We start from the raw sequence: 27,940 nt of genomic DNA on the forward strand, positions 1-27,940 counted from the left end.
TAAATTTGTTCGTTTCCCTTTCATACGACTTTTCCACATACAAATAGTTGAACGAGTTGCTTGGAGTTATGGAAGCAACCAAACAATGTGTAATATTAATTTTTAATTGGGTCAGAGCTGGTATTAGTCAAATTGTAGTCCACGGGCTCATGTATGTTCCCAAACATGACCTGCCCCAATTTGACCCCTATCCATCTATAATACAAATCTTGTAGTATTATGCTGGTTTAGTACCTGTCTTCAAGTGTTGCTTTCTTAGTTTATTGTTTAAAAGTAGGGCGGCTGCTCAATATAACATCAACATACCATAGAGAGAGAGACGGGTAGAGAGAGAGTCTAATTGATACAAATATACACATGGATACAAAATACATATGGATACAAAAGAGAGTGTGTGTCTAATTGATACAACTATTAAAACTATAGAAAGTATGACTATTTTGGTATTTAAACTATGTATTTATAACTTTATAAGCAATAAATAAAATAAAATAAAATAAAAATCTTAAATCCACACCATTATTACAAAGATAATTCATTTTTATTGATATTCCCATCATTCTTCTTATCCTAGCCTTAAAGCTATAAATTTTGACAATTCATATACGAGTACTAGCCTTAAATTTATATATTTTCCTTCACAATCTCCCACTATATATCATTCTAAAACGTGGCATATTTATATAAAAAGAAAAAAACAAATCTTTTTCTCACTGAAATAAACTTTCAACTTTTGCTGAGAAGAAAAAGCCTTTGATTTTTATTTTCATATACTAAATTAAACGTGGCTTATTTATTAAAATAAATTTATCATTGATGCTATCAACCTTACAAAGGAATGCTGGAAAAATTCATGCTTTCTGAGGTTTGCACATGAATTTCGCTAATTGGATTTAATTACTTTCAAACTACAATGATAATTGTTTAAAAAATTATAAAGCTTAAAAATTTATAAAATGAAACTTTTATCTCTTATACAAGCTTCTAAATTCCACACCTTTGGTATATAATATATATATATATTTCATTTCTTTTGATTATAAATGTCTCATGGAATAAGCTTTCACTTAAATTATAACTTGTATCAAACCATATCATTTGGTATCGATAAATCTCATTAGCTAATTCTTTAATATTTCCTATTCTTCATTTTTAATTTATTATTTAATGATTATTTTTCAATTTTTCATAATAATTTTAAATTATTTAGATTTTTGAAAAAAAACAAAAATTAATAGGTCAAAGATGTAGAGTTTGAAAACTATTATGAGAGATAATTGTATCATCTACCCTATTTAAATTTTTTATTTTTCATTTTTTATTATAAATGTCTCATATCAAGCCATTTGAGTTGATATTGATAAAATAATAATAATAATAATTAAAGATATTAGTAGATCTCATTAGTTAATCGTTTAATTCTGTTCCTCTTTTAGTTTATTATTTAAGTATCATTTTCTCTTAAAATTATATATATATATTAAGAGTTATCATTATATTTTATTAATTTTGAGAGTAATTAAATGTAATTAACAAAGTTCACGTGCAAACTTAGATTAAAAAAAAAAAATCAATTGTTCAGAAAAAGGTCAAAGGTTTTTTTTAGCAGATAAAAAAATATATATATTTTTTTGACTAAATAAGCCACGTGTAAAAAAAATAGGTGGTTCGATTACGTCTTGGCAATAATATCATTACTCAACATTTAAAGCCATATTTATGGTAGAGAAAATAGAGATTTCTTTTTGAATGAATAAGCCACATGTAAAAAGATAATGGTTTGGACAGAAATTTGACAAGTGCATCATTATTCAATATTTAGAGCTTTTCAAAGACACTAAAACTGACAAAATAAATAATAATTACATCAAAATATTTCAAACACACTTTAATTAAGAAACAAACATAAGTAGGTATAAAGTCAACTCTCATAATCTTTGTGTCAAAATGTATTTTTCTTCTCCATTTAAGTATAAAATATTACTACGTACATTTTAAGTATAAAATGTAAGTTTTGTAACCATAGTGTGCCAAGGTTGCCAACTAGATTATTATTACAGTATTATATTTTCTTTTATAAAATTTGGATTTGATTAATAGAGTCTAAAAAAGAAAAAAGAAAAAGAAAAGAACAATAGAGCTTGTTCTCAAACAAAAAAAAAAAAAAAAAAAAAAAAAAAAAAAAAAACCGTATACTCTGATCTATATTCTCTTATCTATAAATACATATTTGTTCATCTTTTTATTCATTTCATTGTCACTACTAAAAACAAAAAGAATAATAGTTCACTCTAAAATATATTTATATTCTCTAAAAATACTACTAATATATTTTCTTATAATGTTTCTCGAATACGATATTTGAATAATACTTTTGTTGTTTGAAATTGCTAAAATTGAATTTGAAATGAAATATACGATCTTAAAATTACACAGTGAGAGAATTTTACAATTTATTGTTTCTTTCAATACAATTTATTTAAAATGCAAAAATGTGACTTTAATTTACAATATTTTCATTTCCTCTCTCTTTTTCAAATCTCGTTCTGGAAGACTCTGGTTGAAACAGAATAAAAAAAATTAGCAAAGTCAATGTGGCAAAGAGAAAAAAAGGAACAATAAGAAAAAAAACAGAGTATAATTTCCTTTCCATTTTTCTATTTTTTCCTCATAATCAATTTCCTTTACCACAAGAAAAGAAAAGAAAAAGAGAAAAAGAAAATTGAATCCGCCAACAGATCTACCATGAAAGATACCTTCAAAAAATACGTATTCGAACCGTACCCATCAGAGCAGAGGACGAAAGTCCTTGTTAATACAACACACCTCCTTTTCTAGAGTGAGAGAGAGAGGCTATATATATATAGAGAGAGAGAGAGAGAGAGAGTCTAGAGAGAGAGATTATTGTTTCCTGTGATTCCAAGGGCGCATGCTTTTGGAGAGGAGATGATTTTCGAATTTGGAGACGAAAGTTGTTATCCTAAGGCCTTAGTGGCTGTGAATGTCGCTCTTGCTATCATCGATGGCGTAATTGGCGTTCTTGCATTCTATCAGGTCTTTTATATTTCTGCTATCAATTCGTTGTCGTTAATATATACACACAGCCACACATATATACACCAACACATCTGTCGATACATGTATATGCGTGCCACATTGAGGATAATGCGTTTATGTATATGTCTGCATTAAGAATCGGGAAAATGGGGAAAATTGATTGTGGTTTGTAGTTTTTGCTTGGCTTTGTTCATCTCCTGATGATGATTCTAGGTAAGTCTGAGATGTTTTCTTGATAGACTGATGATTTTTCTGATCAGATTTTGATGGATTGATAGCTAGCTTGGGCTTGGTTTTGTTTGGAAGTGATTTATCTAGGGAAAGGGTGTTTGTTTGTTTGTTTTTTTTTTTTTTTTTTTACTTCTATTTGAACCTGATATCTAAGCAAAGGGAATTGAGGCAACTATAAACCAATTTACTGATAATGTTCTTTTGTATTTAGCAATTTGTGTAGAAACTATTACTGTGCTGCAAATTTGAATTTCTTTTGAATTATATTAGTTCCTTTGAGTGTCTGCACTCTCTGGACCAGCAAGTGCTGTAATTGTCAAAATGCCTCGGGGAGCATAGGCAACGGACATGTCTGCTGTTTTCGTAAGTTATGAGCCTAGATGGTTGCCGGAAAATCTGTTTTCGTAATTGCTAATTTAGGAGCCTAGATGGTTGCCGGAAAATCTGTTCTGTATTACTTTTGGTTTCCCTCAGTTCCGTAAAGCTAGTTTCTGTTTAACTTTTGGGTGCAATTCATGATTTATACTGAAAATGTTATGGAGAACCTTATGGTAACGGAATAATTATAACGAGAATAATCCTACTTTACAAGTGGATTAACAAGAAGTTGAAAATCTGAGAAAATAATTTATTAATAATCTATATGCACTGATGATTTTGTCATGTTTTGGTAGTGGATTTTAGAATCCATTATGCAACCTTGGAGACATTTTAGTCAAGCCTGCAATGCATTTCAACATTTTCTATATATAACCGGAAACCAATCCAAGATTATTATTTGTTGCATCTTATGTATGCTAACATCAGTCACAACTTGACGCATCTCAATGGGCTGTTGAATCCCAAACTGTAGGAGTAGGTTGGGCAAGCTTCTTTCTTTCTTTTATTTTTAATTTTTTTCGTTTCTCTTTTAATTAAGGGTGATACCCAACTGAACAATATTGTGAAAAGGGACCATGCTATTTTATTACCTCAGTCCACATTCTTTTTAGATTTCCCTTTATTTTCTCCTCCTTGATCTCTTGTATGGATTTGAGGGAGAGAGAAGGTAGGAGAGGGAGAAGATAATACTATCTCATAGTTTGGGCTTAGATAGGGAGAATATAATGCCATCTCATAGTTAGGGCTTTGTTTAGTGGATTTTTTTCCTCTTATTTTTCTGTTCATTTCATATAGTAAGTTACTTATAAAAAAAAAAAATTTCATATAGTAAGTTTGAGGTGGTCATAAAACAGATTATAGAATTGATTTATATAGTTTTGTTTATGTGTAAAATCCTTAACCTAATTACCTAATAAACTCAGTGATTATGTGTAGAATCCTTAAAGCTTTAACTAATTACCTCACGTACTTAGCGATTACTTGATACGAAAACAAGCTCTGGTGTGTACCTGAATATTCAAGAGAGATATATTAGCCTAATACTGCCCAAAGGGCTGGTTGCTCAGTCTGGAATAGTAGCTAAAGGCACCTAGGTTCTCATCTAGCAGTGATTTTAGTTGCACTGTAGGGGTAAGATATCACATAAAATATGGCTTCATGCAGTGCATGGTTTGGTGCTAAAGCCTATCAATGCAGCCAAAAGTTGTTTTTGTTGCTTCTTTACGTGCCATTCCTGTTTTATTTTTTATATTTTTCTAGTTTTTTTGTTTTTGATTTGTTTTATTTTGTTTTGTTTTTAACAAGTAGATCCTACCACTTCTTTGTCGTATCATTTGATTTGTTGAATTTTCATGTGCCAGTTGATAAGGGTCCATTCAAGGAATTCACGCGTTGGTTGGACTCGTCAGAAAGTAAGTGATGTGTTATTATCATTTACTCGTCATCAAACTATTGATGATCTTTTTTTCTCTAAATGATATGCACGCTGGATTGAATGATACCATTGTACTTTCAGCTTTGGTTATCTATTATACTGTTAGTGGTTTGAATGAAATTTGCCTAATATACTTTCATCATTGAGGAATGAATGCAATTGAAATAGGGAATATAATGAAAATGTGTCACTTTGTTCAAAAATGAATTCTTGGAGAGAGAGAGAGAGAGAGAGAGAGATCTTAAAGGAGTCATTCATGTCGTCACACTCATGTAGTACACATAAGACATCTGACGCACGGCACAAGTTGACAATTTAAAGGAAAATCAATGGTCTACACCCCCCCACCCTCCTTTCTCTCCCTATCTGTAGGTATCATTAAAAGTTGCTTCATTTTTTATATGTTTAGAAATATAGAAGTGAATCAAAATTTTCCATGAAGTTAAAACTTTACAAATTTGGAGTTCTAGTTTTTGCACCTTAGATATTGAGTCTTCACACCTTTGTATTCTATGATTATACAATAATTCTCTGCTTGGTTGGAAGGGTGAAAAAATGGATGGAAGCAAACAAATTTACCCAACAAATAACGAAAAGCTTATTCCCTTCCTCCTTCTAAACATAGGCTAACGTACATTGTGGAACTCTCTGCAAAAACATATTTTTTCCCCTTTGATTAAAACTTATGAAGGAAGTTCACCATTGATATTGCATTTTTTATTTTATTTTATTTTATATATTATAGTTTGTATGAAAAGTTGAAAACATATAAGCGCGATAATATTTAATTCCTTAATTTTAGAACAATAATTTGAAATATCAGATGGTTATATTCTTTGTTGTAGTGCTATTTCCTTAGAATTTTGATGTGTATCCAGTAGCACTTAAGTGAATTCAATCATTTTGTTGTTTTGCAATTAATGTGTTGATTATATATATACTGTTATAATTTTCCTATTTCAACGTGATATTTTTTTTTGTCGTACTTGATAAAATTAAACTTCCAATTGCAGGTGTTCCATCTCATGATTGGCTCTTCTAATTTGGGTAAGAAATTGCATTCTGATTAATGATCAAGAAATTATTCTTTTTGTCCTACATTTATTGCTGTTAAATCTTTCTTCTAGACAGCCTTTCTGATGCACTGATGTGTATTGCTGCATTTCCTTTTTATACTTACTGCTAGTTTATATTTCTAGTCAGTTTAATGTATGATAATCTCTTCGCCTTTTAATAGTTGTCCTCTTTTGTTTATCTATTTTGCTAAAGATTGCATCTCGTTAGTTAATTAAATGACTTTTTGAGGTGCATAATCTCTTAGGGTTAAAACATGAAATTCGGTAAGAATAGCCTTAAATTATATTAAACACATTGATTAAGTTAAGAAAGTAGATACCCCACTAAAAAGATTTATACAGGAGGAAGAGATGTATTGTTATAGTTGGATTTATATACTACTTAAATACTTTTTATGTAAAATTTACATTTCATGTAAATATTAGCATTACTGTCAACAAATCTTGGACCATATTGATACCCTGTTACTACTTTATCAGGATTATATTTTCAAAGTTGGATTTTTTTCTTTATTTTGATTTAATAACTGAATTAAGTGTGCCAATGATGAACTCTTTTAAAGTGGGCTGCTTAATGCGATAACTTTTTTGTAACTGTTCGTAGATTGGTACTATTTTTATCTTTCCATTTGAGGCGAACTTCAGTCTATTGTGTTTCAGAAAAGAGAAAAAGGAAAGAGAAATTCACTTGTGGTATAAGCGAATTATTCATTAGATAGGTGCTGCTTTTGAGAAAAAGGAAAAACTTCAGTCCATTCAAGGCGCAGTAGCCATGTGGCATAAGAAAAGAAGGGTCAACAGCCACAAAGGCTTGACGTGGTGTATATACGTGTACACACGTGCTGACCAAAATTTCCCTACAGTTCTCATCTAGCTGGCAAATCGAGACGTGATAAAGAAGATCCCAGTCTGCCACTTTTGTCATTTTTGAGTTCTTTCTCTGCAGATTAACCTCGAAAATAAGATTTTAAGGAGTTTTCCAAATAGATGAACCTTGAAGCTCAAAGATGGCCAAGGGGTTCTTTGTCATAGATAAATCTCAAGGTATAAAGATGGTTGATAAATTTTTATTTACCAAGACAAGCCTCGAAAGGAAGAAAATCAAGCCATTGATTTCTTTCTCTAAATAAACCTCAAGCACAAGAATGGATGAGAGGTTCTTCGCATAGGTAAACCATGGAAGATCTGGAGAGTTCTTGCATGCTCACCGTGAGAAGGCAGAAATGTTATTCGGTTGGGAGTAGGGAACAGCTTTCTTCATATTCTTGTCTTGACTGAATTTGATAAACTTCAATCACAAGTATCTTCTGGAGAACATTTACTTAGTTCACTATCATGACTTTTCCCATCGTATTTAAGGACCACATTTATGAGCCCTTTGACCACATTTAATGGCTTAGCTAATGCAATTACGAGTTTATTCTGAGGAATGCAAAGTATGGATGTCTAAAGAGCTAACCTCTCCAGCGGTGGGAAAATCTCCCGTAAACTATTAAGGGAATATCCGATCATAATTTTGTTAGTGGGGTGACTCCTAATAACATCTAAATATCTAAGGCAGAAGAATATATAATGTCAGACAAGAACAATGCTCATCAAAACTCCATTTTCCACCAGGATCTTGCCAGAGAAAATTGTGATTTTGCTGCAAAACCTCCCTTTTCCTTGAATTTACCTGTTCCTCCACCTATCAAGTGCCATTTGGGATCCCATTGTATTGTGTGTTTTATCTCTTCAACCTATTCATCATATCAAAACCACACCGTTTATAAAATGTTTGGTCTTGGATTTGGAGATCTGTCACCTTTTATTTATTTATTTATTTCTTTCTTTCTTTCTTGTAAGCTTTGTTTGGCGACTCTGGGTCTTCCTACTCCAACTAGTCTTCTTGTTGTTCTCCATTGTTAGAATGGCAGTTATGATTTTGGATATTAAGTAATCTTTTTGAACACAAAGGTGAAAATGAATAAATTCTGATATTCTCTTCTCATATATCATATGCTAGTTTACAGGCCTATATATATAGAAGTGCATTACAAATCCTATCTAAGGAAAAGATATATACAGATCATAATTTTAAAAAAGTCAACTATCTAACTATTAATAATTCCTAAAAATCCTCCCTAACTAATTTCCTAACAATTCAGCCTAGATTTTTCCACACTTTTGTATCTAATTAAGTGGTTGTTTGTAAAATTGGGGAACCCTTTCTTAAGACTTGGTAATTAACTCAACAGCATTCCCAAAGTAATGTAGTGTTGAGACAGGTCTATTAAAAAAGATTCATTGCCGTTGATATCTTCTTCTTTTTTTTGATAAGTAAAGATGTATTAGAAAGCGTTCAAAAGGGGAACAAATCCCAAGAGTTGTACAAGAACCGAAAAGGCAGAAAAAAAAAGAAAAAGGGGAAGGGGAGGACCTATGGACCCAAAGACCCCAAAAAGTCCACGATCTCATCAACAGATAAACAATCTCTCCCCATACCCCAACTAAAAAGAGAACAAATAATAGAAAACTTTAACGCCCCAATAGGGATCTCCTCCCCAACAAAGGATCTTCTATTCCGCTCTTTCCAGAGGCACCACCAAATACAAAGAGGGGTCGTCCTCCAAAAATTGCGAACACGAGTTCCCACCCTTTGGCCCCTTCAAATATCAATCAAGCGTCGTGAGGTCCGGGGCATAACCCAATGGACGCCAAAAAGACCCAAAATAAGACTCCAACAGTCATGAGCCACTGGGCAATGCAAAAGAAGGTGATCCATAGACTCTCCATCGGTCATAAGCACTGATTAACAATGACATGTCTTCTTTTTCTCAAATTGTCCGGAGTATCTTACCCCAAGTAGCAGTCCAAGTGAAGAAGACCACCCTAAGAGGAGCCTTCGAATGCCAAACCATTTTCCACGAGAAGGTGGTACCCTGAAAACCGGAAAGACAGAAAAGAAGGACCGAACCTGAAAAAGCTCTTGCGAAGAAGGCACCCAAGTCAAGAAATCCGAGCTAGTTCCATCCACCTCCTATTGATACAAAAGATCCAGCAAGCCAGTGACGTCATCCAACTCCCAATCCTAAAAGGCTTGCCGGAACTGAACATCCCAAGATAACCTACCGCTATCAAGGCGATAGCAGTCAACAACCAAAGCATGACTATTCACAGCAATCCTGAACAACCTTGGGAACCGGCAAGACAAAGGACGGTCCTCGCACCAAGGATCCTCCCAAAACCGGACATTCCTACCTTCTCGAACTCTGAATCTAATATGCTTAAAGAACTCATCCCATCCCTTCCCAATGGAATGCCACACCCCCACGCCGTCCGCAGATCTGACCGGCCTAGCAGACCATCCCCCTCTCTCCTCCCCAAACCGACATGAAACTACCTTCCTCCATAATCTATGTCTTTCACTGCCAAAAGGGGAGGTCAGGTTTCAAGTCCCACTTGTTAGAAATATGTGAAGTATTCTTTTTTTTATAATTACTGGTTTCTATTATACTCTTTCGAAAAGATAGAAAGAAAAAGTCATTATCTAATAATATTTACCAAGATAAATTGAAATAGCATCGGCTATTTAACACGCACCATATAATTACAACAGTGGGAACATGCTTCTAAATATGGAAATGATAACCTTTTGTATCCATTTTTTTTTTTTTTTGGAATTAGGAAGAGTTTTTGGAGAGTTTCTTTGTCGTTATTAGTATTTTCAGATTGACTAGGGTCAATTTACTTATACTTCTTTTGATTTTGAGTCCTACCCAAGGCTTGGTTTCATTTACGATTTCGAAGAACATCGACAGCTCCCTTTGTCATAATAACTATAATAAGTTGAATTCCTTAACTTCTATTATTTTCTTCAACCAGATTCTTCCTCCATTGTGGATAAAGCTGAAAGGTGTGTACCCTTTCCTTTCTATCTCATATTTTACCACTACTTTGAACGCCTATTCGGGTTTTTTTGGCAGCTATTAAACATCTCGTTGGTTTGGTTCTCACACTTCAAAGTCTGGCTACCCTGAATGGAGTTCGTGTTTTTCTTTTTCTTTTTCCTTTCATATTGGACTATCATTGTGATTAAACAAGGGGTTCGCCTTTTCTTGCATCAGTTGTTGCCAACTCCTGATTTGGGCGTTGGATTAAATCTTTCTACTTCTTTACGGTCCAACTTACATGCAAGAGGTTCAGATCAGCATGACCTTGTTGGACTCGTACAATAATCATTAGGTTCGCCGAACTTTAGAGCCCACTATTGTGATTTGTATTGTTTTTATTTTTTTATTTTATTTATTTATTTTTTTTATCTCTATCTTGTAAAAAAAATTTTAATTAGTAGGTTGGCAAAATATATGTAGGCCCACATCCAGGGGTGAACCTATGTGGAGACTAAGTGGAGCCAAGGCCCCCCAATTTTTTTGAAAACCCTAATTTTTAGGACCCTAAATTAATTAAAATTTAAAATACACAAAATATTGTGCCCCTTTGTGTGTGGTGTGTATTTGGCTCGAGAGGATTAGAAGATATTTTGATGGGAAGGAGTTGTCGATTTCTACTCTTAAATTCTCTATTATTTCCACCCTTTTTTGTTGGGTTTCCGGGAGAGATCATAGATCTTTAGAGGAAACTGTCGATTTTTTGGCCTCTTTGAAGGCGGCTTATAGGTCCTTTGTGGCCTTGTGTATATCTTCTGGGCTTCGCTCCCCTTTTGAGCGCTTTTATAAATTTTTTCTTAATCAAAAAAAAAAAAAAAAAAAAAATTGAAAAACTCTACTTTATAGTGCCCTATGAGTAGTTGAAATTAAAAATATTTACTTACCAAAAAAGATACTCCGTAGTACATTAACAAGTAACCTCCCACAAGCTAATAAATAATTTCAATTTGGAATCTTTTAAGGTTTGTTTTTGTAAATCCACATTTATATACAGAAAAGAAAAGAGAATATAAATCATATTTTTCTTCATCTCCTTGTTTTACAATTTTTGAACTTTACTTTTTTTGTCCATTTATATATATGATGCCGAAATTAGACATAGTATAAGTTTCAGGGTCCGCCCTTGGTCACATACACCATATAAAGAGTGTAAGCTCATTCTTATGTAAGTTGGTGTCTTTTGTAGCACGAGTACAGCTGCTAATGATCTACTTATAGAGTTGTGAACTTGCATCTTATAGTCACTTTTTACAATAATTGAGCACTTGCACCAGAGAAAAACAAGGAAAATAATTATAAAAATAAGAAGTAAATAAAAAGTTACTCTGATGAGACTTCTTTTACAGTTGGATGTATATTCAAAAGGCTTTAATTGGTACATATTTTTTATTTCCTTACTTCTAGTTTTACAAAATTAACCCACTAGCAATTCTTTACCTTTTTTCTCCTTGCTTCCACATTGTTGACAGCTTCCTGATTAATTATACAGATCACCCTAATATTACCTTAATAAATTAATTCAAGCTCACAAATAGGCAACCTGTCGATGTTTGTTTCTCTCATTCACAGGTTTATTGTTCCACAGACATGCTTCTTTAATTAGTGGAACTTCCTGTACACTTTTTTGGCATAATTAGTTGCTTCTGCATTTCCGTCTTCATGTTGCTGGGCATGTTATGTTTTTTGACTTGGCTTATTGAGCATTCTATTCTAAAAGTTTTTACACTTTAGACGTGCAGTATCCTTCCACTTAACCTCTTTAAACAATGTTTTCTTATTAGCTGTTGATATTCACTTGAAAATTATTCTTTAAACTAATCCCCTGACCCTTATCAAAATTCCAAAAATGTTCATTTTTTTTTTGCATCTCCACGAAGAAATTTATGCCGAATACTTTATTCGACTGCCGTTTTGATAAACCACTCTTAACCCACCATAATATGAAATTGTCTGTGTACTTACTTTTTTGAAGTTTGTTTTTGTTTAAACCCCCTCCTTCGATTCCACTTCAATGAAATTATGAATACCTTTTTTCTGACCTTACCTTTTGGTGTGTTTAAAGGGCTGTATTTGGGCTTTCCAGTATTTCCATCTGGCTTCTTGCTTAACATATTTAATTGATTGTTGGCTTGCACTACTCTTGTCTCATTGGCACAATTTCTGCTTGCAAGGCTCTTATTGGTTTTTTATGGCAGCATGTTTGGCATCCATCATGTTATGGACTGAGGATTTGTGTAGAATTAAAATTAGAATGACCAAGGTTTCAAATCTGTGGATTTCTGCTGTATTAGGTGCGGAAATACACCTGGAGTTAAATTTAGTAAGAAAAACTAGCAGTGGAGAACTAAATATGTAGATCATAAGGGAATAAACTGAATTAATGTTGCTTGGGTATTCTTCAACTCTTACAGAGCCAAACATTAACTACATATATACTGATTTCTGGAGTTGATGCCAAGGGCTTATACTAGGGCTACAAACCTCAAAGAGTTTGACATTAATTACTTCCAACCTTTGTTGATCTTAGCCCTTCAATACTGCTTATTAGTCATATCATATGGTAGGCATGATTTTGGTTCGTAGAAATGCTAGAAACTCAACAATAGTCTGCAGAATTAAAAACTGAAAAAGTGAAAAAGAAAGTGAAGGAAAACACTGCAACAAGAATCAACCAGTTTTTGCTGGGATGTTGGTATCTGATGCCTTGCTATCCTTTTTTATTTTAAAATGATGTCATGCTATCCCTTTGCTCTTTATGCTTGTCGACATTGTCATTGTTGAGAATTAGCAAAAGAATATTTTTATCTCACTGCTTCGCTGAGCAATACTTGCTTGCATGATCTTTTCGTTTGCCACTTATGTTATTTCCATCTTACCAACAATTTTTGTGCCATCGTTTGACAATAATCCATAAAGGCCAGTGGTTTCTTCTTCTTTTCTTTAAACTGATTCCTTGGATCTAACTTCGTCCTTGCAGGGTACTTTGTTTATTTTGTGTTAACTCTTGTTGCTGCTTGCAAAGGTTGGCTATGCTGGTCAAGCTCTTGTGGCTTTATCATTATGGGTATGACTTTACATTTAAGTAATAACCAGATGTCTATAATAAGAGTCTGGTGGAAGGAGTTGCCTAATTAAATTTTCCTTTGCAGCTTGCCCCAAAATTCTGTTCCTTGCAGCATTTCTTCTACTTCTGTCGTTCTGGTATGTCTTCTTTCTTAAAAATTTCAGAGAATTTATCTTCTCAAACTATGTAGATATATGTATTTTTGTGCCAACTGAACTTTATTTTGGAGGAGAGAAAAGCAAAATAGTTTTAACATGCTTTTTGTTATTTGCAACAACTAACATTCAATTAAACATCCTGCTCCTATTAGTTTAAATGGGTTTTTTAAATAAGCAGAGAGTGAGGAGTTTTTCTTAGCATATAATTGCTGGACATAAGGATTGCAACTGTCCATCTGAGATCTCCCCACATTTTTAGTTTATCAGGAAGTGTGGAATTTGAATATAAAGGTCAGAGAGGGATTGTTGGAAGATTTTTGAAGTTATCAAATTACCCTGTAGTAGGTTGCGACAAAGGATTTTCTGATTTGGATATTTAGTTTATTAAGCCTATTCTGAAATTGCAGGCCTTCTGTTAGGTGTTTCACCCTTTCATGTTTTCTCCTTTTCTTCTGGTTTTGTTTTTTCTAGATTATTTCTACAACTATGCTGCTAAATGTCTATGCCTTTGCTTTTCTGCTTGACTTTAGTTTGGTTGAGAATACTTCTGCAATCACCTAGGTTTCTGTGCTGCATCAATCGTATCTTTTCTGTCCCCGCATAATTGTCTCAAAATGTCTTTCCTCATCACATACTGATGTTATTAACTCTAAATTTGTTGAACTCCCAATCCTGAAAGGTGTAAATAGTGACAATAATTATGCCTTACAATTAGGGATTATATTAGCTAGCACTGACTTTCCCTAAATAAAGTAGTTGTTGTAATTATGGGACTAGATTAGTTGACTTACCTTTTAGATAGCTGCTGTAATTAGTAATTACTACTCCTTGATTGTAGCCACTTTTTTGGCAAATCTTGCATTATAAATTGTAATGAGAACCAAAGGGAACGGATCACTTCCACATCCGAAAATCTGTTGTGGCTTTGTTTTCTCTTCTTTACATGGTATCAGAGCAAGGTTAGTCAAAGAATTGTATTTTCATTCTTTGATTACACTTTGGTTTAGAAATCTGCTCTGTTTTCTATTTGATCTGGTTCAACTCTTCATTATTTGCTGCACTCTGGTTTAGATATTTGTTCAAATCTCTGTCCAGATTTGTTTGACAACTTTTCTTTCTTTGATTACACTCTGGTTCCACTAGTTGTTCAATTCTGTGTCTGAATCTGGTTGACATAATCATCAACCTCTCAATAAGCTCCGCTATCTTTGCTGATTGGTCTCCTTACTTTATTGTGACTAACAACTCTGTTGAAATCTATTCAAATTCCTGTGTCTCTTTGCATCTCTGATCAACTGCTGCTATGGATAAAAGTGACATCATTCCTGTTCACCTTAGTAGAGGTGTCAACTATGTGGGGTGGTCTTTCCATCTCAAACACTTTGTCCAAGGACAAGGATTGGCTGAATTTTTAGATGGAACAGCGGCTGAACCCACTGATGACAAACCTAGAGTCACTTGGATCCAAAACAATTCAAAGGTGGTTACTTGGATTTTGAATTCCGTTGATCCTTCAGTCACCTTACCCCTTCAATTCTTTAGTAAAGCCTCAGAGGTGTGGAAACATCCGAAGAAAGTCTATCACCAGACTAACAAATCAAGAAAGTACTACATTGACATGGAATTGGCTAAATACAGTCAAGGCGATAAGCCTGTACAAGAATATTACAACGGCTTCCTTGCACTCTGGCATGAGAAGGATTCTATGATCCTGGATGGTGTTGACCTAAGAAGCACGGACACGGATACGACTCGATATCGACACGGTGACACGGCAAATCCAAAAAAATTAGGACACGGACACGGCGAATAGTATATATATATATATATATATATATATATATGATCAAGTACTTTAAAAATTACTGAGTGTTACTATTTTTCATCAACCTCACAATGAAAAAAAAAAACACAAATCATAACTAATAAACTATAAAAGAACAATGTTGCAGAATTATAAAACCAAATAAAAAATAAGAAATTAGAATAATAACTAGTATCATTTAATCATCATTGCAACGTTACTCCAAATACAAAAGCATAGACAGAAAGGACTATTAACATTCATGACTTTACTGTTAGCACTTAACATTCACAAAAACCTAAAGGCTAGTCCCCAAAAAAGATACAAAAACAAGTCAGTATACTATCATCTATTCCCATCCATCATTTGACCTAGGACTTTTACCATTTACAATACCAAAAGGGTAGTACAAAACAAAAAAAAAAAAAAGAACATATCAACATTAAAAAAAAAAAAATTCCAGAAGTGTCCATGCTGTGTTCGTGTCTGTGTCCGCATCCGCGGAGTGTCAATGCCGTGTCCGCGGAGTGTTTGTGCTGTGTCTGAGCCGTGTCCGTGCCGTGTCCGAAAATTTAAAAAAAAATAAAAAATTCCAGACACGTTTTTTGGCGTGTCTGACATGTGTCGGGGCGTGTCCGACACGTGTCGGACACGGATTCTTCGCCCATTTTGGAGTGTCCGTGCTTCCTAGGTGTTGACGCTGCTGCACATTCACAAGTTCTGAAATTGCAAGAGGAGTCCCATGTTAATTAGTTCTTGATGACACTATGCCCAGAATTTGAGTCTGTTCGGGCTGCTTCGATAAATAGAGAAATTGCTCCAGATTTAGATACATGTTTCCAAGAGGTTTTGAGAGAGGAACTTCGCCTTCAGTCGCAGCATGTCATCATAGAAGATTCAAAATCCTTTCGTGCATCGGCTTTAAGCGAGACATCTCTTATTTCTACAAATAGCAGACTTGTACAATGCTTTCAATGTAAGCAATCTGGCCACATTGCTCGCTATTGCAAAAAGAAGAGCTTCTGCAATTACTGCAAGAAATCTGGGCATATCATCTCTTGAGTGTCGAAGACGTCTATCAAGGAAAACTGAGGCTTCAACACAACATCAAAATCCATCTGCATTCCATATCAAAATCCATCTGCATTCCATACCCAAGTTGATCCTGCCACTACTATTGAGTCTTCCTCGCAGACCATTCTTTTCACACCAAATCAGATTCGAGAGATGATTAGTGCTTCCGTTGCATCTGCATTTACCTCCATGGGTATTAATGGTCGGTACAACTTAATCTCCTCTTCTACATTCACTTCTTCCTCCTCTTGGGTTATTGACTTGGGGGCGTCTAACCATATGACTTCTGTAGAGCATAGCCTTGATAAATCTAAACCTTATACTGGAACTGAAAATATTCAAATTGTAAATGGCCAAATATGCCTATTTCTGGTGTTGGTTCTATCACCCTCTCTACTACCCAAAACCAACTTCTTAACCTATCTAGTGTTTACTTTGTTCCTAATTTATTTGCTAATTTGTTATCTGTGGGACAATTGGTTGATAATGGTTATACAGTTCAGTTTACATCTTCTGGTTGTGTGATACAAGACCAGCAAACGGGGAAAGTGATCGCGACTGGGAGTAGACGTGGGAGAACATTATTGTTGGATGTGGGACTTGGAGCATTGCTTGCATCTTCTGTTAGCTTTCAGAATAATTTGTGGACTGTTTGGCATCGTCGCCTTAGTCATTTGAATAAACTTTTATTTATTTATTTAAGCGTGGTTATTTGAATTGTACTTTGAATACCAAGAAATTTACTGCTTTGTTATATTTGAAATGTATGTCCTGTTGTTTAAGTAAAAACCACGTTTTACCATTTCTGGTTCATTCCTCCCGACATACTAATCTTTTTGATATTATTCACAAAGATGTTTGGGGAATAACACCCAAATTCAGTAGGCTTGGTTATAAATAATACGTCACATTTATTGATGATCACTCACGGTTTACTTGGATTTATTTTCTTCGTCATAAATTTGAGGTTGTGTCTAAATTCAAAACATTTAGTAATCTTGTGGGGACTCAATTCAACAGAAAATCTAGGCCCTCCGGTCTGACTCAGGTGGGGAATACCTTCCAAAAGAGTTTCTTCTCTCTTCTCTGATGAAGGGATCCTTCCCCAGAAAAGTTGTCCACACACTCTAGCAAAATTGGATTGCCGAACGCAAACATTGGCATATTTTGGAGACAACCAGGGCATTACTTTTTGAATCAGATGTCCCTTCCATTTTTTTGGTGTGAGGCAGTGCACACAGCTGTGTATTTGATTAATAGACTGCCCACTCCTGTGCTTGAGAATATTTCCCCATATGAATCTTTATTTCATTCGCCTCCTTCATACACACACTTGCATACATTTGGATGTCTTTGTTTTGTTCATCTTCCTTCCTTGGAAAGAAACAAATTGTCCCAGCAAGCAGGTAAGTATGTGTTCATTGGCTACAGTGATGACCATAAGGGTTTTTTATGCTATGATCCGGAGGCTCGATGAACACGTATATCCCACAATATTGTCTTCCTTGAGCATATTCCTTTTTATTCTCTTCAAAAGGAGTCTCATATATCAAATGTTTCTTATCTTCCTAGTTTTTCAAGCTCTACTCCTTTAAATTCTACTAAGGAATTGCAGGTTTATAGTCGAAGGTTGCGGCCTCCTCCTACATCTGGTCCTATCCCGATCACTCATCCGTGCCACCCCCACCTCCAGGTAACATCACTCCTGAACTCTCCGCACCTCCCTGTCGTTCTTCTCGTGCTTCTAAACCTCTTGACCGCTCTGAATTTTTTGCTCTCGTTCCCACTCTTGATTTTGTTTATGTTCCTTTTTCTTATTCGCATGCCAAAGAACTACCATGTTGGCAAGATGCAATGACAGAGGAGTTAATTGCTCTTGAATCAAATCACACTTGGGATTTAGTTTCTCGACCTTCTGGAGTTCAAGTGATTGGAAGTAAATGGATTTACTCTCTCAAGTTGAAACCTGATGGTAGTTTGGAACGATACAAGCCTCGCCTTGTTGCTTAGGGGTATAAGCAAGAGTGTGGTATTGATTATGAAGAAATATTTGCTCCAGTTGCCAAGATGCCCACTGTTCGAACTCTACTAGTTGTTGCTGCCATTCGAGGATGGCCTCTTTGGCAAATGGATGTGAAAAATTCATTTTTGCATGGGAATCTTCAGGAAACAATTTTTGTGAAACCACCACCAGGATATGTCTGTACTCCCAACAATGTATGCCACTTGAACAAATCCCTTTATGTTTACGGTCTTAAGCAAGCTCCTCGTGCATGGTTTGAAAAATTTCGCAGTGCCATCATCCAAGTTGGCTTTCACCAAAGTCCTAATAACTCCTTGATTGTTAAGCGCACAACTCGAGGTTCTAGATGATTACTGTTATATGTTGATGATATGATCATTACAGGAAATGAAGAATCGGGAATTACTTCTGTGAAGACCTACTTAACGCGATCCTTTAAAATGAAGGATTTGGGACCTCTCACATACTTCCTTGGATTGGAAATTTCTCATTCCAAAGCTGGTGTTAGCGTTAGACAAAAGAAATATGCAGAAGACTTGTTATCATTGGCTCATCTAACAGATTCAAAACTCTGTGATACACCATTGGAATTGAATGCTAAGCGACGGAAAGATGATGGACCTTCTCTTCCTAATCCTACTATGTACTGTCGTCTTGTAGGAAGCTTGACCTATCTCACTATGACTCACCCAGATATATCTCATGCAGTTCGAATTGTTAGTCAATTTGTCAGTAATTCTCATTAGCCCCATCTAGTTGCAGTTCATCGTATTCTTTGTTATATTCGGGGAAGTATGGATCGAGGGCTCTGCTTCTACTCTTCAACCTCTTCCTTGGAACTTCGTTGTTATGTTGATGCTGATTGGGCTGGCTGCCAAGATACACGATGATCTACTACAGGTTGGTGTATGTTTTTAGGGTCATCACTCATCTCTTGGAAGTGCAAAAAGCAGCCAACAGTTTCAAGATCATCTGCCGAGGCTGAATACAGGTCTATATCATCTGCTAGTAGCGAGGTGATATGGCTTCGTAGACTTCTTCTAGAACTTGGAATTCCAATTCTTGGTCCTACTCTCCTCTATGTTGACAACACTAGTGCTATACAGATTGCTCATAATTATGCCTTACAATTAGGGATTATATTAGCTAGCATTGACTTACCCTAAATAAAGTTGATGTAATTATGGGATTAGATTAGTTGACTTACCTTTTAGATAGCTGCTGTAATTACTACTCCTCGATTGTAGCCACTTTGTTTGGAAAATCTTGTATTATAAATTGTAACGAGAACCAAAGGGAATGGATCACTTCTACATCCGAAAATCTGTTGTGGCTCTGTTTTCTCTTCTTTACAAAAGGGATTAATGATCTGAATGTGGATCCAGTTTTATTTTTTTATCAAGTTGATGAGTTCACAATTCAAACTTAAAATCTATGTATTCATGAGCTATACTTTGTGCTTCTTTTGGAAATGGTTTTATAGGGTCGACTTGTGCCATCAGACAAATGATGATGATGATGAGGATGAAGGTAGTCCTCGGGAAGCTTTGTTGGAGAGGACATCCAGTAAACCACGTTCAAATGCTGATAGTCAGCGGAGATGTTGCTCTTTCCGAGTCATCCATGTTGGAAGCCGCCAAAAAGTTGTGATAGTGGTATGGAAGTGGTAAAAGTTCCATGTCGTGTATTTATCATATTTCTCATGCAGAAAAAAAAATGCAGAATAACTTTGAGATTATATACTTTCTAGTTTTTTAGGGATCATAACGTGCAATATTTCAGGATTGATGCTATCTAATTCATTAACTCTTTTCCTTATCTACCAGGTTACTGTGTTGATTTTTGTACTAATGATGGGATCTGCCGTGCTAATTGGGATTGGAATGGGAAAGAACCCTATTGATTCATCAGTGGTGGCTCGGGTGTGAACTTTCTGCTGATTAGTTTTATTGTTGGCCTATTTATGTTGCAAAGAGTGTCTTAATATTACTCCTCAATTGTGTCTGTTTACATTTGTATATACCTAGGCATTTAGTACTTTTGGGTTCCATCTAAAAGAAAAGGAAATGAAAAGATACTTGTGGTTTATAGAGCCCAAGTTGTGGAGTATGGGCCTGTCTCTAGAGGAGTTGTGGGAGGAATGGCATTCTCTTACCTTTCAATCTTAATCAAAGGCTTCTATAAAGCAATAGCTTGCGAACTTTCAGCTACCCCCTGTAACAGTGGTACTTTTAGATGACTTCTGCGTACATAAAATGGTCTTATTAGTAGTTTAAAATTTTCAAGATTGGTCTTAAATCCCCACCACCACCACCACACACACACGCCTCCTTTCCTTGTCTTCTCTTTCGGATGATAGAGCATGAAATGTCTGCCTTCTATTCCTTCCGGAATAATGGACCAATGATGTAAGGTTGCACTGAGTGGTTTGTATTTAGTTTCATAAAGTAAGCTTTTTTTCCTTTCCCGTAAGTAGTGTGTTTCGACAAGTAACATGCTTTCCTTAATTCAGTTTCCTACTTTTATTTTTCCTTTATCCAAAGGTTGGTTACATTCGTTCTCTCCATTATTTGTGCTTAGCATATGATATGAATGATCTTGCCATATAGCCCCATTGACCAGTTGTTTAACTTCCTTTTTCTGACAACGTGCTTCTTATAAAATTTTCTAATTCTTACAGATTTGTTGACCTTTTGATATTGCTCTTTCTGCATTGAATGCTGTTTGAACATCATTAGGCACCAAGAAGTTTGTCTGCTCTTTCACAACTCTGCAATCGTGCAATTACTTATCGGATGGCAGATAGTAGATGGTCATCTCGTTTTTCATTTGAGAATCCTCAAAGGAAAAAAATTAATGTTGTATTCTCAACAACCTGGTTAAGAAAATTATATAAATATTGTGCATATTACTAAGAAGCAGACACTTCTATTGAGGAGTTGTGTCTGTCTCATACATGTGTTCAACGTTGACACTTGTTTGACACCTTTGGACACATGTTTCACGCATTTTTGGATCTCGTTATAATATAAAACCAAAATTATAAATTTGGACATTTGGTCAACACCTATTAGACACTCTCTAACATGTGGCAAATGATTCTTGAAGGTTGGATAGGGCCTTCTTTTACCATGGACAAAAAAAGAAAAGAATATTTGTAAGAAAAAATGTAAAATTTTACATAGAATTTGTAAGAAGTTTGACCATATTAAAACAAAAAATATAAAAAGGTTTTATAAAAAAAGTGGGCATGAAAGCAGGAGAAGAATCGTCAATTTATGTGTATATACATTAGATGCATGTCAATATATCCACACACACAAATGTCTTGTCCTTGTTATGATTTTCTCCATATAACTAGTTTGATTATGATTATGTAATTTATGGGTTATAAACTATGAAGTAATGTCTGTCTTATATTATATAATTTTGGTTATAGTAGGATATATTTTATTGTTGTCCTTTAAAATTTGTAATGTTGGCTTATCTGTATCATGTCCTGTCATATCATGTATTAGTGTCCTTTCTCAAATTTCATGTTTCACTCTCGTTGCTTTAGAAGATGTAGGGAAGATTTCAAACTTGGGTTAATAGGAAGAGGAGTCTTTCCTTTTTTGGTTGATCAAATGGAGTGGCTTGTGGATATTCATGCTATAATATTAAACACAAAAGAAGTTCCACCACTATGTTTATGTAATTTTTTTGATATACAGTAATTGTATTCTGGCTGCCGGGAGGAAATGAGTGATTGTGATACCATAGTTTTTCAATTTATCTCGGGAACCATATAATTAGGTCAAACAGTCACATGCTTTAACTTTCCATGAATGCTATTATTGTTCTATACTTTGATGAAAATATCATATAAGGTTTACTTCAACTCAGTTTATGGGTATAAGGTTTGCTTTAACTCGGTTTATGTCTTTAAAAGTGGGTTTTTCTTTTTCTTTTTTTTTTTTTCTTTTTTTTTTTTTTTTGTTGTTGCACTAATTGGCCTAAAATGTTGTGTTTAGATTACACACGATGATGAATTTGGTGAAATGGTGTAAAACATTAGTAACTTGCCTTTTGAATTGTAAGACATAGGTGAAGAATGTCCAATACAATTGGCAGTCCCTTTTTTTGTTTTGTTTTGTTTTGTTTTGTTTTTTTTTTTTTTTTCAATATAGAATTAGTGAAACGATGGCAAAGTGACTAGTATCATCATGCAGGTGTTTGTAGAATTGTAAGATGTAGGTGATGAATGTCAATACAATTGGCAGTCCTATTTTTTTTTTTTTTAAATTGTTAATTAGTGAAACTATGGTAAAGTGACTAGTGTCATCATGCAGGTGTATGTAGATCTTTTTGCAATAGCCATCCTTCTACTAGGAGGAGCATTAGCATGTTACGGTAAGCACCTATGTAAATAGTGGCGCTATATTTGAAGTATTTAAAGTTCTCTATGAAATTTTCAGTACATATGAATGTGTTTCGTTGCTTTTTTTTTTTTTTTTGTTTTGGTATTCGTGTTTGTGTTTGTATTTTATGCTAATGTTATAGTGGTGTGTCCCTTGCTTATAATATTAATAGCATCATTGCCTTTATTTTCTTACAAGTTCAATTGCTTGTTCTATGATTAAATCAATTAGTTAAACCAAGCCTGCCGGAACAGTAGTTTGATCTAAGTTGTTCAGTGAAATTCTTTTAATCATATTTATGATTTTAACAATTTGTATTGCAATTTATAACCCAGATAAATAATCATTTTTCTGTCCACAATGGTAGTAGTTTAGAACATATTTTTTCTCCACATGTATAAGAAAGCATTAAGATAACGTGCATGCTTTGAATCTCTATTTAGTATTCGATATATGGCATAACCTGTGCACTAATAATATAATACTACTTAATAATATAACCTTTGTTTAAATTCATAGAAAGCATTTTGATAATGTCCATACTTGGAATCTCCTTGTAGTACTTGTGTTTATAATTCTTTGAACATTTATCATGGGCTTAATAAGAATCCATTCACATAAATGGAGTTTGAAGGGTTTATAGTCTGACAGTCATTTTGATTTGTCAATGAAACAGATTAGGGTTTCCATACAAAATAGGTCGTGCATGGATGCCTTGATGACAATGGGAAGCAAAATAAGTAGGAAAAAGCTTGGCTGATGTTTATGATCTATTTCTTTTTCTTTAAGTAGTTATGACTTCCACAAAATGGGATTCATGGAGCCGACTTTGAGTACTTGGGAAAAGGGCCTTGCTCAGAATGGGGATTCATGGAGCCGACTTTGAGTACTTGGGAAAAGGGCCTTGCTCAGAATGCCGGTAATGGAAAAAAGCAAGAGAACTCCAAGGTCACTTCTGCCCCAACAATGGTGTTTCAAAAATATATTCCAGTTGAGAATGGGATGAAATCTTGTCCTTGTGTGCTGAAATTGGGGTAGTGGTCACCCTTTTCCAGTAAGTGTGGCTGTCAAGGACAACAAGTGCTTGTCTCAAATGATGTGGCCAAATAGAGATACTGCCATGTCATAGAAGAATATCCGTTGGTAAAATGGGGTGGGCAAAGCAGGAAATGCCACACCCCCCTCCCCCCCCAACCAAAAAAAAAAAAAGCAGGTGGAGGTGTAAAACGGGAAAGATAATCATTTGCCGTTGGTTTAGCCGCCAAGCTGCATATCCATTGGATCTCATATTGACAACGTTGCAACCTAGTGGTCACATTGTTACCACATCCTGAGCTTGAGGAGCTCCCACTACGAGTCTTTCTGTTCATCAATGGGAGAAATTGGTTGAAAGTGCTTCCATGATTGATCTCAAATCACTGTTTATATTTCCAGTGAATGGGGGAGACTATCTTGTTCCTTTGTGCATTTCTAGATTCATATCTTCCCTTGTACTTAATGGGATGTCTGGACTGAAGACATCTGGGGTTAAGATGGACTATTGGTGTTGAAGGTGGCTGCCGTCTTCAATGCTTTTTAGAAATCTAAAAGTCTGGCTGTTCTGCGAGATCCTTAAGGGCTCCAAATACTTGTCTCGTGGGAGCATGAGCTCCCCTACCTTTGTCACCGCGTTAGGTGAGTTCAGTCCTGCCCTTTAGGATGTTTGCCTGTTGACGCAATAGGAGATTTTTGGGGATCCCAAATTGCAGCTACGGCTTTAGTGAGGAAACTGACGTGGAATAACTCCAAGCTAACACGTGTTATTGATTGGGGTGGTTGGGGGTGGTTTTATTGAAGATAGAAATTTTCAGCGACCACTATGGGGCCCTGTGGGCAAAATTTTGTTTCTGACTCGATGTAGTTCTAAATCAGCATTGTTGATTGCTTAATCATTTTTGCACCGCTAATTTGCTAAAATGAATGCTTCATGTATGATGATTTGCCTCATTTTTTACTTTCTTCATCCCTTCAAATGCATTTTTCTTTTTGGTTCTTATTCGCTGAATTTCATATTCAGGACTCATGTTATTCTTGAAAATGAGCAGAGTAAGATCTGAAAGAGCTTATTCTGAAATGTGGAAGGTATGCGGTCTATTTACTTCAACAATGATTCTCTTCATTGTACATATTCTTATTGTATTTTTTAATATACACAATTTTATTGTATGCTGTAATTATTTGGATTTTTGATAGCTGGGAAGTCTAATTTGGTATGTCCTAAACATACTGGATCTGTTTAGATGGTCTAGATCATATAGATGGTTTAGTCATAATTTTCACTGGGGTTAGGGAGTAGTATTTTTCTTTTTCAAAAAGGCAATCAAACAACCTCATCTTCATAATCGTTTATCTTTGTTAAAGTATTGTACTCATAAAAAAAATCTTTATTAAAGTATTTTGTTGTTTTCAGGTTGCAGGTTTGGCAATTGTTTCTGTTACATGTTTCACTTCAAGTTCATTTGTTGCTCTTTTAACGAATATACCTGTATGTACTTCTCTGCTGGTCCAAAAACAAGTTGTATTTAATTTTCTGGCTTTGGTTGCATAATGTATTTCTAAAACACATGATTTATCAATTGCAGGTGCTTTATCACTGGCATCAAGAGAACTTGAATAGTGCTTATACCCCTCTTCTATTGATTTTATATTATTTTATAGGTATTTGTTGACTGTTTTAACATCTCCCTCTCAAGTGGTTAAATTGACTGAAAGTGATGAAATAAGCGCAAGAGACAATTGATTCAATAATACTAATTAATTATCTATATAATAATATATATATTGTCTGTTGTACTTTTAGGGAAACTTTATTCTAGTGAACCATATCAAGATTGTACAAGTATGATTTGCAGTGCACTTTTAAGTGTTACCTTGAGGGATTGTGAACTATAAAATTATTGATTTACTTTATAGAGTAACTGGCAATGAATTTGTGGTTTTTCCTTCTTATTTTAATGGATTACATGTACTCCACTATAAAATTCTTGAGACTACTCTTATTATTATTATTTTTTGGTACATGTCATTGGCAAAAAGCGACTTGAAGGGAAAAATTTTGTGGAACAACTGGGCAGCTCAATCTTTTACTTTCTGCCCATATGAAAAGATTTAGCTATTTTTGTCTCAGCAATTATGCAATAACTGCACAGATTGTTGTTTAACCTTTCTTGTTGACTCCCACTTTTTTATTTATATATTTATTTATTTTATTTTATAGGGATGTCTCCATTTTTGTATTATGTTGGTTTCAAACTACAAGCTATCATTGATGTGTGATCCCTTGGTCAACTTTTGGATGATTTGCATTGTTTTGTTTGATTTTCTTACTATATTTTGAAAATAGCCTATGGACACTGAACAAAATTGATACATTAAATGTCGTTTTTACTCCCCCTAAATAATTTTGGATATTTTTATAGGCTCCCAAGGTTGATTTGAAATGTTAAAACTGAAACCCTGCAGGGTGGGCTCACCTGTACAGTTACCTGGCCTGGTCCAGCACCTAGTTGGAAGCAGTAGTAGTTCAGTATATACTATTAATTGGTCAAGCAAAGTTTTCTTTCGTGGTTTTTTTTTTTTTTTGGTTAATTATTAAGATCTACTAAGAGAACAAAGATGGGGATAAAGGTTAAGTATTTTTTCTTCAGAAAGAAATGAAATAATATAAGAATGCCTACTGATTCACAAACAAAATTATTAATTAAGAAGCATTATTCCTCTTACATTCTGTATTGTGTTTGTAGACAAGTAACAAATCTAAAATTTTATCAAATTAATGATATGTTATTCACATTGTTTGCCAGGTTCATCAGTACCCTCAGCTTTTGTATTGTGGGTGATGAGAGAATTACCTCCTTCAGTTGTGGTTAATGTGCAGGAAGAATCAAGAATAGCTTTTGTTACTGACAGTTCAGTAATTGTACATCCTCATCGCTGGACTGCTGCCACAAGCTCACAGAATCAGGTTCAAATGCTTTCAAGTTATTTTGTGCAATTTTATAGGGGAGACTTGTACATGAGTACCTTTATCTCGCACTTTATTACCTTAGCGATTATGACTTGACCTAAACGTTGTTCTTGATGCATGTAGAATGCCTCAACTAAGTTTATATGGTTCGTAGAGTCTATGTACATTCATGGTATTATTTCCCTGCTTAGGTGATTTTGAATTCTCTGACCTCATCGTTGCCTAATTCCTCTTTTTTATTTCTATTGCCCTTCAAGAACAATAGCATTCATTACTGACAGTTCAGTAATAGTACATCCTCGGCGCTGGACTGCTGCCACAAGCTTGCAGAATCAGGTTCAAATGCTTCTAAGTTATTTTGTGCAATTTTATAGGAGAGAATTGTACATGAGTACCTTTATCTGGCACTTTATTGCCTTTGCGATTATGACGACCTAAACATTCTACTTAATGCATGTAGAATGCTTTAACTGAGTTTATATGGTAGAGAGTTTATGCAGAGTCATGGAATTTATGGCCCTGCTCGGGTCCTCGTGAACTCTCTTACCTCTGTCTTCTCCTTGTACCTCTTTTTATTTCTATAGCTCCTCTCTCTTCAGTTATATCTTCTGGAACCGTCCTTCTCGCTATATCTCTGAATACTTCAGACTGGTAACTGCTTCGTGAAACTACTATAAGAATTTAAAATTTCATGCACAGTTCCTCTAGTGCACTTTTGGGGGTTGTGTATATATGATGAGACTTGTTGTGCTTAAGATACATAGATATATGTGAAAATAGTTACAGATTCATAGATTTCAGAGCAGTATTAATATCACTCTTCCTTCTTGATTTTTTTATCTTTTAATATGAGTGCAGGTGACAAAAGCAAGCCCTATATAGTTGCAATCTATATATGGAGTCTTCTTCCTCCACCAAAATCCAGGAGCAAGGCATGGAACTTCAGAAAAAATTTAGCAGAAGAGTTGGATTGTCATGGTGAGATGAAGTCAAAAGAATTCCTCGAATGACATCCTTTACAAGGCATTTTGAAGCATAGTCGTAAGACTACTGTTGCCATGATTTTTGACTTTTGTGTACGTTGTATATAACAACAAAATGCAAGTTAGAGGTTTTAGTTATCAGGAAAAAAAAAAACTTTGTTAGATGTTTTTCCTTCCCATAAATGAGCATAAGATGTTTTCCTTCTATAATCTTTCTCCTAATCTTCATTCTAATCTGAAATACGCAAATTGGTAGCTGCCATTAGAATAAATTGTGTACCTTTCCAAATTTTGCTTCATTTGGGTCAGTTTTCTGCGT

General features: G+C 34.6%; 1 protein-coding gene across 3 annotated transcripts; it reads left to right on the forward strand.

Moving 5' to 3' along the window:
• Positions 1-2,659: 2,659 nt before the first annotated feature.
• LOC132314224 (tobamovirus multiplication protein 1) lies at positions 2,660-27,893 on the forward strand. 3 transcript variants are annotated; one of them, XR_009483489.1, is made up of 14 exons: positions 2,660-3,054; positions 5,031-5,081; positions 6,118-6,151; positions 13,087-13,173; positions 13,259-13,310; positions 19,716-19,887; positions 20,059-20,154; positions 22,564-22,624; positions 24,689-24,753; positions 25,082-25,156; positions 25,254-25,329; positions 26,475-26,635; positions 26,896-26,974; positions 27,497-27,893. XR_009483489.1 is itself a non-coding variant. In XM_059813119.1 (14 exons), the coding sequence occupies exons 1-13, from the start codon at positions 2,947-2,949 to the stop codon at positions 26,925-26,927; spliced, it is 1,062 nt and encodes a 353-aa protein (XP_059669102.1). In that variant the 5' UTR covers positions 2,660-2,946; the 3' UTR covers positions 26,928-26,974; positions 27,497-27,893. The 3 variants fall into 3 exon arrangements, 2 of the variants coding, with proteins under 2 accessions (XP_059669102.1, XP_059669099.1); XM_059813119.1 differs by having other exon boundaries at positions 26,904-26,974; XM_059813116.1 differs by lacking the exon at positions 26,896-26,974 and having other exon boundaries at positions 2,661-3,054.
• The last annotated feature ends 47 nt before the right edge of the window (positions 27,894-27,940 follow it).

Source organism: Cornus florida, unplaced genomic scaffold (assembly GCF_030987335.1).
Source record: "Cornus florida cultivar Cherokee Brave unplaced genomic scaffold, ASM3098733v1 CherokeeBrave_3.0.0_Hap2_Chr01, whole genome shotgun sequence".
NCBI classification, from domain to species: domain Eukaryota; kingdom Viridiplantae; phylum Streptophyta; class Magnoliopsida; order Cornales; family Cornaceae; genus Cornus; species Cornus florida.

Bases quoted from the DNA above. Each gene is read 5' to 3' on its own strand.
- LOC132314224 (XM_059813119.1), top strand. From the start codon at position 2,947: ATGATTTTCGAATTTGGAGACGAAAGTTGTTATCCTAAGGCCTTAGTG. The intron at 5,082-6,117 runs GTAAGTGATGTG...TTCCAATTGCAG, and splicing joins TTGGTTGGACTCGTCAGAAA to GTGTTCCATCTCATGATTGG. The intron at 25,157-25,253 runs GTATGTACTTCT...TATCAATTGCAG, and splicing joins CTCTTTTAACGAATATACCT to GTGCTTTATCACTGGCATCA.